This window comes from Cygnus olor, chromosome 3, assembly GCF_009769625.2.
Source record: "Cygnus olor isolate bCygOlo1 chromosome 3, bCygOlo1.pri.v2, whole genome shotgun sequence".
Taxonomy (NCBI): domain Eukaryota; kingdom Metazoa; phylum Chordata; class Aves; order Anseriformes; family Anatidae; genus Cygnus; species Cygnus olor.
The window spans coordinates 30,987,077-30,999,525 of record NC_049171.1 but is presented as its reverse complement, the minus strand read 5'-3'; the positions used below and the strand labels follow the sequence as shown (position 1 = coordinate 30,999,525).

The following is a 12,449-nucleotide window of genomic DNA, read 5'->3' as shown; positions in this document are numbered from 1 at the left end:
AAACACTGAAGGAAAGTCATCCTTAAAATGTATGGAAAAAAAGAGATTAACAGATTTAGAATCTCATTAAAAGGTTTCCCTATAGTCTGTAAATATATGCAAATCTTGGCACCCTCTAAGATTCTCTGTAACCTGACTACAATAGAAGCCTGATAGCTGGGTGCCATTTTCCATTGTAATGCAATGGCTTTAAGGTGAACTCCAAATCTAAAATGGTGAAAAGAGTACTGATAGGCTCTTTCAAAGTATACGGAGAAGTGGTGAGAACTTGCCTATGCTCAGCTAAAGCTTTTTGGGCTCTTCCTCTGTGAGATCTATTGCCCTCTTTCTACAGCTGTGTCCTGCATTTCTGTTCATCCGTGCCACTTTTCTTCCTCAGTAGTCAAATCTAAACATTGGCTATGTGACCCAGATCACTTGATAGGGCTACATTCTCAATATTTAGCATTCAGAAACTTAGCTGACCAGGGCCTTGTCTATTCAACATTTTTCTTCACCTTTCAGCTCCAAGACCTACAGGATCTTACTGGACGTCTCTTTATGCTATGAAGTCCTGCTAGCACTGTCAGGACTTGCAGATTCTTGAGCTGTTTAATGTGAACATTCATAGTGTGTAATTATCAAAAAGTTGTATGACTGCTACAATAATTAAGGTACTGTAGAGTAACTATGTAGCTATTGGTTATCTGACTTCTGCTACTAAATCAGATCAAACTGTCATAAAACCAGGATTCACATTCATTACGTCATTTTCTGGCTTTGTCTGGGATTCTAATAGGGTTGGGTTTGATTTACATATATGCTGTATAAAGTATCAGGTATACCTTATCTATAGCTTGAGTCACTGAAAAAGCAGAAATTGTCTTCTAAATGATAGTCTATCTTAAATGGTTTACTTGACACTTAAGAAATCATGTGGTAACACTGTTAGCAACTCTAATTTAGAACTAATGAGCCTTTTCAGAGTGAGTGTAATTCTATCTGAAACTAGCTTTCTCAGAGTTTAAATATCTACCGGAACACTGCTATCTTCATTTCGAGTGTTTGTGGAAACTCAGATACCTTCCAGTGGAAATAGGATGTACTTCTGAGCACTTGGGAAGTTGGGATCCTCTTTCGATTTCCAATGACAGCCACATTCCAGGTTCCTTATTAATTCCTGGTTTCCAAGCTCCTGGCTCCTCCTTAACTTGTTAAAATCTTTTCCTTTGGCAGGGTTTGATTCCAAAGGTAATAAGCAGCTCTTGTTGAATAAAGTAGTTCTTGAACTACAACTAGGCTGATTCAGCTCAACTTCTGCTTGGTTTCTACAGGTCCCTTCTACGTGCATCTCACTAACACTTCCAGCTCAGCAAACAAAAAGGCTGGGATGAAAAAGTAGCCAACTTCTCGTGCTTGTATGTTAGACATATTATAAAGACTGTAGATGGCTGCTAACTGTTTAACATCTGAGTGATTTGATATTTATCTTGGGTGTCCTGTAGTACTTTAAAGTGCTGTCAGTTTGAGAAGTCAGAAGCTTAGTGATTCGTGTCTTTTTAAATGGGGAGCTATTGTAGCTGCCTGCAATCTGCTGGAAAGTGTTTTCAGGTCCTTGTTCTACGTGAATGAACCAATTACAGTAGCACATTTTTTCAGTGTGATTTCCATTCTTATAAGGAATCAAAGGTAAATTTATTGCTGGGTTGACCTTGAGGCTAGTGCATCATCATGAAAGATGAAAGAACAGCTTGAAAGTTTAAGCAAATTCTGGAAAGAGTTACTGAGGGGAAAGGGACAACTGGTATGTGATGCCACAAACTAAACCTTTTAAAAGCTTTGTATAGCAGATCGATTTAGCTAGCGAAACCAGAGAGGCAGCAGCAGAGGGGCTGGGTTGTGAAGTGCAAAGATGGTCTCAACAGCTGAATGTATGAACTCTGTATGTGTGTGTATGTCCCAGTAAAGAATAATATAGGACAAGTGGGGAAGTAACTAGATGGAATATGCTAGCAGCCACTTTTCGTGCAGAAACTGCTGAGTAACAGGCAACAAAACCAGTCCCTTTTTCCCTATTTATTCAACAACAAAAATTATTGTTTGTGACTGGAGGCAGCTGTTGCTGCCACTCCAAGAATGCGTTTCCATTGAAACCTGTGAAAGTGATATATGAAATAGAATCTTAAACATCAAACTTCTGTGCCAGCTTGAAGTCCTGGAGTGACCTTAACACTTCCAGAAAGACTGGATGAAGCTGTTAAATTGCTAGATGATAAATACAAAAGCAAAGGGGAAACTTGTAATTAGAAAACTTTTGGTATAATTTTGTAATTAGAAAACTTTTGGTATACCTGCTTGTATCTGAGGACACCTGAAGCTTATTTTCTCTTGTCCATCTGGTCTGCGACCAGAGCCAGAACTGGAAGCAAGTCCATGTTCTGTTTCTTGAGGCTTTATTTAGCAGAGTATTTAAATTTTATTATGTGTTGCCTATTTCCACTGTTCTGTGTGAATGAAAAATGTTTTTTTAAAACTGCAAAAAATGGTACCTGTCTCTTGGGATAGCTTGCAGTGCTGTAGCACTCCTTCCATCAACAGGGATTATGATCTCTCAACATGTCATCGTACTAGAAGTGGAAATTTTGTTGTTCTCTTGAGAAAAATGATTTGGACGTTACACAAGGTGATGAATAGGGCTTTATGGGTGTCTTACACTGTTAGATGTCCCTTGGTTTCTTACCTAGTTGAAACTGTTTTGTTTTTTGTTGTTTTTTTTTTGGGGGGGGGGGCTATCAACTTCCTCACATCGCTTCTTTATGGAGGCAATGTTACTTTTTTTGATTTCCCTAGTGAAATGTTGAATTGCAAGACAAAACTACATAGTTGGACTTCTGTTCTGTGTGCTCTATAGCCACAGATTAATCCATTATTCTTAAACACTTTGGTAGTATTTCATATGGTAGGAGTTACATCACAACTTTTTTTTGTCCAAGTTGAGGTAGCCAATTAAGAAATTCTTTTTATTTTGGAGTTTGAGAAAGCATTGCATATATATTGCTGAGAAGAAAATGCTGCCATTATACAAAATAATATATATTTTTTCAGAGTCCTTAGTTTACCGTAGGTATGTCCCTTAAACAACTTATTAAATGGATGGCAGTGTTTCCAAGAAAAACCTTTGATATTATAGATCTTTCAAGTAAATGCAAAAGCTGCTCCATCTTCTGCTATTGCATCCTTTCTGGTAACTAAAGGCATGTCGCTCTGGGACTATCTTTTAAACCTGAGATCTCTGCCATGTACTTGCTCAGTTTATAGGAATCCCAGTGTTTTTCTCATTTTGTTCAAAATACTGATACACTGTGACAGAGAAAAATGTTAATACTGACACAACTTGTAGGAGGTTGCAGATGACCTCTGGAAGTGTGTCCTAGAAGTTGTCCAGCTGAGCGTTCCACAAGTTACTGTGTCCAAAACCAACTATTCTTGCTGAAGTTCTTCACCCTATTTGTCAAAATGTGATTTAGCTTTGTTGCAGAAAAGCCACAGTAAGAAAACTCTAGTATCTTAAATGTAATTTAAAGGCAGTTGACTGTTTTATTGCAGTGTGAAACTGGCTTGGACTGTAATGTGGGAATGCTGTTCATTCCGTGGTACAAGATGATGCTTGTCTTGGGTCATGTAAACCCAACTGAAGCATACAGGAATGGCAGTCAATAATAGGTGTGTCATGTTATTCTTCATTGTGCTACTGAAAGACTATCTGGAAACCAACGAGACTAGGGAGAATGCTTGAGGTGTCACAGCTGTTGAAGTGCTGCTGCATGTGAGGCACCGAAGATGTGCGGTAACCATCATCCTCTCTTGATGCTCTTATCCTAGTTTTAGATGACTTAAATTAGGAGTAGCAGCACAGCTGGAAGTGATGCTTGTGGGGATGAAATGTAGGTTTCCACTTAGTTACACTTTCTCAGGAGAAATCTCAAACCTTTTGGAACTTGATAGATGATTTAAGTTTATAAATTCATCAAACCCTTTCTTGAAGCTCAAGTTGCAAGTTGGAGTGCCAGCAGCAGCTGCTTTCTGTCACACAGCTCCTGAATGATTGGTTGGCAGCAGGGCCATATGAAATGTGAAGTGTTTCTGAATACCTGAAGCTGTGCCTTCAGTGCTTTTAGTATTTGGAATATGCAGTGCTTATACATTCTAACACACAGAGAAAAGCTGCAGGTTTTCTTTTGGAGGTACTTTTGAGTGTATTTTTACCAAAAATATCTTCTGCTCAAAATCAGGCAAGTAAACTTTGTCTGTTCTTGACACTATCAGTCTAAGTTTAGGTTTTTCTTCCAAAATGCCATGTTTAGTGTTAGGTCTGTTTGTGTTGTCCCCATGTATAAATATACCTTCCTGTAATGTGAATTGTAATGGTTTTAAGCACACAGGACCTAAAGAGATCATCTGGCCTAATCCTTGGGCAGGGTCAAACAGAGCAGGTTGCTCAAGCCCATCCAGTTGTGGGTGTCCCCACAGATTCTGAAACCTTCGTGGGCAACCTGTTTTAATGTTTAACTGTTCTTATGATGAAGTTTTATCCTGTCATCTAATAGGAATATTTCTGATGCAGCTTGTCTGTCATCTATTGTTATTTCACTGTGCAGGTCTGGAAAATCTTGCCATCTATTTTTTTTAAGCCCCCACTAGGTAGCAGAGGTAGCAATAAGGCACACATGCAAGCACCTTTACTCCAAGCTGAACAAACACATCTTCATTGTATGCTTTGGTCTCTAGCTGTTGTAGTGGTCCTCTGCTGGACCTGCTCCAGTATAACGATACTTCTTTTATGTTGGGCAGCCTGAAATAACTCAGCAGATGCAGTTCCAGTTAGAGTAGAAGGAGGTAATCTCTTCCATGGTCCTGCTGGCTGTACTCTTCTTAGTGAGGCTTGGTTTTCAGTTACATTTTTCAATTGCAGTTACACACTGGTAACTCCCACTTTCAGTTTGTTTCCCAGAACACTGAGACACTTTCTGCAAAGTTGCATTTTACCTGGTTGATCCTCAGCCTGCACTGTTGTATGGAGTTATTTTGTTCCAGGTACTTCCCATCTGTCTTTGTAGAACTTCAAGTATCATTTAAAGGGGCTGAAATAATAGGCTCCCTCTGGACAGCATCCTTACCACGTAGTGTGTTGGACCTCTGTTCCTTGCTTCCTCATAATTTGATCTAGAGTCTTACTGAGGATGTAGTCTGTGTCATTATCCAGTTCACTAATGAAAGGTAAAAGCAGCGTGCACCTCAATACTGACTCCCAAAGAATGCCAAGGTTTTTAAATTACTTTGTTCACACCTATTTGTACCTCTCCCCTAAAATTATTTTTAACATCCTCTTGCAAGAGCACACTGTGTTTTGAGATGCAGAAAAGATAGACTGCAATATATGTAAATAAGTTGTTTTATGCACTGAAGACTCAGATTATAACTGTTTAGGTGCTAGGATTTGTTTATCAACAGATTTCTTTACCCTTGTAATTCATCTTAAGCAAATTCACTTCCCAGAAAAAGCCTTTGTTCAAGGATACAAGTAAATTGAGCCTAAGGGTTTTCTAATTCACCAGAATGAAAAACTTTCAGTAGATCTGAAGTAAAATATAGTTGACTTCTTGGGTAATCATGGCTATTAGCACTTGTTGCTTGGTATCCTTTGTTTAAGAAACCTTTCTGTCTTGAATCCTTGTTTTTTTGGCTTGATTGCTTGGTCAGCACTACATAATATGCTAAATTCTTAGTGGTGACAGTTACCTATCAGAAGCTTGGTAGTTTTCCGTACATGCCTTTGTTCCAAAAGGTCAAGATACTGTCAGTATTATTCACAACTCTCATTCTTAATAAAAAGATTTTTATCTTAATTCAAGTTTTTCGTTAACTTATTCTAAATTCTGTTATTGTAGGAATAAATTAAATGTTGTTACATCAGCCTATTTAGTAATATTTTAGTTCAGAAGGAATAAAAACTTAACTTACTTGAACTTGTGACACACATTCAATTGAAATGTTTTCTCAAGGTCAAACTGTTCTAAAATATTTACTACCATTTATTTAATCCAATTATAGTAGAGAGACATCTGAAAGTCCTTTAGCTGTTCTTTAATTCAAGTAACCAGCTGGAGAGCTGCAGATGGTGTTGACAATACTATCTGCAGTTATGAAGCATCTTTACTTTACCACTATTTCTTAGCTTTACTTCACCTTTCTTATGGCAGTGTCATCCTAGCGACTGATGGAATGTAGTGTGCTACTTCACTTTTCCTCTCGTGTAGGGTATGTTCTCTTGAATGGTATCAACAGGGGAACAAAAACTGAATCGCAGTTATGTGAAGAAAACTGGAACACCAGGAAGGATTACTTCAGCAAAATTCCTCTACTTCCCGCGTACTTTCATTTGACGCTAGTGGAGAAGCATGCTTTCTCTACGTGAACTGTTTGGCATTTTAATTATTTGTAGAATGTCTCTGTGTTGTATGCCTAGTGTTGAATACTCGTGAAATCCCAGTTTAGCTTTTTTTTGTCTGCTGATACTAACTTGCAGCCTGTTAGGCTAATGGAAATTGGTGTGCTGCATAAAGTAGTAGTTAATATTTTAATTATTCTGTTATTTTAATCAAATATAAATCATTGGAGAATTGTTGAAGGGCTGGAGTTTTGTCTGTTTAGATACAGGATATTGTACACATTGTAGAAATTTGGTTTCACGGGAGGTTACCTTGGCAAGGCCAAGCACCAGACCTTCCTGAGAAGGCCTATCCGTAACTCCTACTTTTCCTCTCTCCAGAAGTAGTTAGCTATAGGATGTGGTGGTGTTAAAGCAGCTTCTCTGATGTGGAATTGTAATCTTTAAACAAAATACTTGCCTTTAGAAACTGATATTTGTCTGTTTGTAGCTTGTTATATGTCTCTTAGAGTGAAATTATCTAAGAGCAGCATATCCCTTGCAACTTCAGGAAGTGGAAAGCTCAGTTGCACCTGGGGGTATTTCCGAACCTGGGGTAAGAAGTGACTGAAAATTAGACAAATTCTGATTTGCTTGTGTTCTCTAGTGTTCAAACTGTTTGGATGCCAGTCTCTGCACTGAAATAGCCTTAGGTGGGGTTTGGAGCATAGTAAATGAGAAAAATAAGAGGTCACGTTATTTTGTAGCATGAACTCAGTGCATTCTTACTTGCTTTGGAGCAATGATTCAGCTGGCTTGCATGTCCTGCTGACTGCCCTCTTACATGATCTATTGAATGTTACAGTCAGTGTCATGTACAAGCCTTTATGCTACCGGTCTGCAGTCTTAGAAATGTCTTGACAATTTGATCAATTAAAATTTAAAAAAATAAATTAAAAATATTAATAAAAAAAATAAATTAAAATAAAAATAAATATATTTATTTATAATATATTTATTTTTAAAAAATAAAAAATAAATTATTAAAAAAAATTTAAAAAAAATAAAAAAATAAATTTAAATCTGAAATTTAACAATTTAAAAAAATAAAAATGAATAAAAATTTGCCACTTTATAATGGAAAAGAATACTTACATGTTTTTAAAGGTGGCTGCGTTTACAGTTTACAGAATAAGATTTGACCAGCATTGTCAGGTCTTAGGTGCAAATAACACTTTGGCTCTCTGGGTCACTAAAGACCCAGTGTGTGTGTGTTGCCTACACAACTCAACATTATTGTTGACTTAAATTTTTGCAAAATGCATGCACTTACGGTAAGGAGAGGGGTTTTTTTTGAGGTACTGAAGTGCATTTTTAGTACAGAATTTGCTTTATATCTCCTCTTTATGATTACAGTTCATCTAAAATGGAAGATGATTATAATAGGATCTGTGTCAGAAGAAGCAATAATTGATAGATCTGTACAAATACCCGGTAGTAATGGGATTACCTGTGTAACTGTCAGCTTCCAGTGCCATTCAGTATGCAATAATCAAATATCCCTCTGCTATATAATTTTGATAGGATAGTACATTTGATTTAGTGGAGTGGAATTGTTTTTAAAAGCTGAATACCCTCTGAAAGTGCTGAATTGTTATTCTGTAAGTAAATTGGAATTAATTGATTTTATTTGGTCTGTGTTAATGAGTACTACTTGCTTTCCTTTTAGATCAGTGTATCGTTACTCGGACATACCTTTTTCTTCACAAATTTTGGTTCTTCAGTGCTGTCTACTACTTTGGGAACTGGGCATTCATTGCAGTAAGTACTTTTAATTTGGAGATCGCTGATAATCATCATCGAGTTATTTGCATCACCACACTGCTATTCAGTTTTACATATGTTGCCCTTAATTGACTGAGAGTAACTTTACTTATTTTAAATTTGCAGGTCTTTTTAATTGGATTAATTGTATCATGCTGCAAAGGCAAGAAATCAGTCATTGAAGGTGAAGTGGATGAAGATGATTCAGATATGAGTGATGATGAACTGTCTGTTTATTATCGTTGATAGCCTTTTACCTTTAAGATGGGAAAATGTAACTTAAAATTATGCTGAAAATAATATCCATGAATTGCTATCCAAATGAGCATCCTTGTACCTGTAAAAATAAGTGTTCTTGCTTAGAGGGGGTCAAAAACTGAATGTCACTTGAGTATCTCTGTTATATCAGAGCAAATAGTGAAACTGGATTTGAATAATATATAGAAAATACTGTTTTATGATTAAATGTATATGTGTAACTTTCTGATGTACAATTTGATAAACTGACCGCAGTTATTTCATAACTCATGTTGTTTTTCTCTTAACTTATGCTTCTTAAATGATTTCATACCTAACTTGTAGAACACTATTTTTTTATTCAAGCTCATAAATAAAGTGAGCTAAAATCCTGCAAAACAGCTGATATAAACATTGCTAGGAAGATGTGGATCAAGTTTTCACTTCCAGGCGAATGCAACTTAACTTCTGCATTAACTTTGCTAATGTTTCTAGGATTCCCATAATAAACTATAGCTGGTACAATACTGTACTTAAAGTGTGCCAGAAACCTGAACTTGAGGTAGGTAGCAAGTTCCCAGTATATGAAGAATGAGTCACTTGCACTGTCTTATCCCCATAAAGCTACAGTAGAATCCTCTAGTAACCACGAGGTGGCTTTTGCTCTGTAAGAAAAATTGTTAGTATAAATGACAATATTCAGCACTGTTGCAGTGTTTTAGTATGGCTCAGTTCTGAAGCTGCCAGGTGCCTGACTCAGTAATAACCAATGGAATAATTAAGATTTGATCAACTGTCAATTTATTTTTTCTCTAAGGCCTATTGTCTAGTTTGAAGCTTTTCTATTTTTAATGTGAATGTTGTCAACTTGTTTACAAGCCAAAAAGTTTATATAAAAACAGTCCATAAACATTTTTGTCCTTCATGTATCTTTAAATATATAGTTACTGAGCAATATTTTTGAGACTGAAAAATTTCTTGAGGCAGAAGAAATTCTTTGGCAGCCTGTGAAAGAGAAAATATTTACAGGTACAGGTTTTTAAAGTTCTAGTGCTACCTGAGGGGATGTTATAGTCCACACAAACACATGAAATGTAATTCAGGTCGTCTTAATAAGTTGTTAAGTAATTATTGAAGTATACGGAAACTTATTTTATGTTCTGCTTATGTATGATGTTGGCAAATTCTTTAAAACTGACAGCTTTCTGCTCAGTTGTTTCAAGAACAGTATGCCTCTCCCTGTAGTATTTCAGAACAGCAGACTCTTAGGAACTTCTGAATTTTAATTCAGTTCCGGTATTTAAAGGAGTCTTAGATGAGTTGCTTAGTTAATTTGTGAATATTGGGAACTAATGTTTGGACTCTTACAGGAACAAAACAAAACAAAAGTGAAAGTCTTCTGTGCCAAGTATTCCAATATCCATGTTCATGTGGCAATGTGGATATTGGATCCTGATCATAAGCTGCAAGTATGCAGTCAAGGTTGCTGAACTAATGGTAACAAGTTTGTTAGCTGCCAGCGTGACATTTGAAAGGACAAATACATTGAGATGCTGATAGCAGGTACTGAAGCTTGATTAGGCAGTCTGAGCTACCTTTGACTAGAATGAGCTAAATTCTGTTTAAACATGACCATGGGGAAACTGGCAGGGAATTATAAGAAGTTAAATGACTCAAATGGAAAGTAGAGCCTGATGCTGGCTGTCTGGAAGCTCCTTACAAGCTGCATCCAGAGGATATCAAAACTTTACAGCAAATGGTTCTTTGTGGATGCACTACTGGAAAAGTTACATGAGCTAATTTAAATAAAGTTAACTGCTCAGATGTTCTTTTTTTTTTTTTTGAGGGTTTTGTTTGTATTTCATCAACAGATTTAATTGATTATAATTCACTTCCCTTCCCTGGCTGTGTCATACACAGGTTTGTTCATTAATATTTCTGGTCCTAAGACTGGGCTGTGATACCCAATTTTGCAGAGTTGCATCCATTCAGTCTCAGCTTCCCACTGAGGAGATCGCTACTTGTCTGGGGAAGATTGGCAGGAAGGTATTGCTTTTGTGCCATGCAGCTGCGTGTAAGTTGCATGCAGTCTCAGGCTGGGATGCCTAGCCATCCCTGGATGATTGTCACTCTGTTGGCCTCCCCTGCTTCTAGGCTTTTCTTAATTTCTAGATTCTTCCCAATCTAGTCCTGATCCATTCTTGATGTAGTGGCATTGTCTCTCTTGCCTCTTTTCTTAGGAGGATTTGGTAAGTACTGCTTGTTTATTTCTGTTGTTACCAAGACTTTTACAACCAGACCCTTATTACCTGGAGCTAGTAAGAAGCAGGCCATGAGACTTCAGAAGTTTTATTTCATTTTCTCATTTCATTTTTTATTTTATTTTCTCTCACCTTTTGTCATACAAGTAGTAAATAATTGTCAGCATTCATAATCCAGATGTTTTTTCACCTGTCCCATCCTCACTAAAGTTTCTCAGGAGTTCAACTGAACATTTTGACTGACAATATTTTAAAAGGTTTTGTATGCACTAATGTAATTCTCTTGAATATACACTCAAGAATTCATCTCTATTTAGCACTTCCTTCATGTGATGGAAACTTGATGTGTTTAACTGAGCTGTGCCTTTAAAATGAGCCCGAGGTGCTGTTGAATTGTGTGTGAAGTCACCAGCTAGATTTGAACATCCCGTATCACTCAATAAAGTAGACTAGCACTGAATGTAAGATAGCTAGGACTTAAATGCTTGTTATTGATCAGTACTTGCAGCAACTTTTAAGAAACAGAACTTCCAATATATTTTTTCATTGTCTCTTTTGCTGTGTTCAATAAAATACCAGTAAGTAAAACAATGAATTACTTTTCTTCCACAAAGTTATTCTTTCTGCGGTAGCTCTTGTAATATGACTGGTGTAATTGACTTATTGGGCTTTTAGCTGTGAAGTGATCATCTAGAGTTTTCTGCAGGTTTTTCAGCAAATTTGAACTTGCCAGTCATGTTATAACACAATATTCTACGTTGTAAGGGAACTTCTGACATCTTCAATTAAGTTTCAGAGATGTAATTTTTTCTACACTAAAGTCACTTAAAATAGCATCAGAATTGTTTCACTGTTTTGAGTATGTGAATAATGTTCCAATTTCATCTGCGTGAGCTTTTGAAACTTCTGAATAGGTGTAGTGCTACAGTCAGACTTGGCATATATTTGGGGTTTTGGTTATATTTTCTAATCAGTTTCTATTGTGTTTGAGGCTTGTGAACATTCAGAAGCTAGTGAGCTTTAAATCTTACTGATTTAAACTACTGTCCCCACAAGTATGCTTAATAGAATTCAGCAGCAACACCTGCCAAATGGGACCTCTTCTTGCTACTTATTCTGCGGTGATTGATGGTTTATCTACAGTTACAAATCATAAATACAATAAAGCCTGTAATAACCTGCTTTATTTCTTAGCTGAAAGCTGACAGTATGCGGCAGATTTCCTGCTGATTTTCAGAAACTAATGAAAAGCCTTTCCTGGTGGAGTGCAAAGCAACATTTGGTACCTTGTATTCTTCTGCTCTGACTTCAGGTGGAGATGTGAAGGTGGACTTGAGATTTTGCACTCAAAACAGTAACTTGGTAGGTAGAGTGTATCTGTACCAGAATCATGCCACACAAGACATTCATTTCATACTTAGTGTGGTAATTTAAACTGCATCTTATAAACCCTTTTAATGCTCAGGTTTTGCATATCACTGTAACCAGTGTAGGCATAACTCTTCAGGTTCTTTGAGATGTCTTCTACTGTTTAGAAAATGGTTCTTGGGTTCCTAGCTGTTTGTTACTTAACTTTGTGAATTCAAGTTCCTGAATTATACAGTGGCTTATGACAGAATTTGGAGAAACTTTACCCTCTTAGAAAAACTATTATGCAGTTTATTCTAAAATATTGATAACTTACTGGCATGCAAAGCAGTGTTACAGTTGAAGTGTTTAAA

General features: G+C 36.7%; 1 protein-coding gene across 1 annotated transcript in view; it reads left to right on the top strand.

Annotated features, from left to right (window-relative positions):
- The window catches only part of LMBRD1 (LMBR1 domain containing 1), a 76,072-nt gene extending 66,699 nt beyond the window's left edge, over positions 1–9,373 (top strand). Inside the window, exons 15-16 of the mRNA XM_040552030.1 lie at positions 8,136–8,227; positions 8,357–9,373. Coding sequence (XP_040407964.1) covers positions 8,136–8,227; positions 8,357–8,476 — 212 coding nt within the window. The 3' untranslated portion in view covers positions 8,477–9,373. The remainder of the gene's footprint in view (positions 1–8,135; positions 8,228–8,356) is intronic.
- Positions 9,374–12,449: the final 3,076 nt, after the last annotated feature.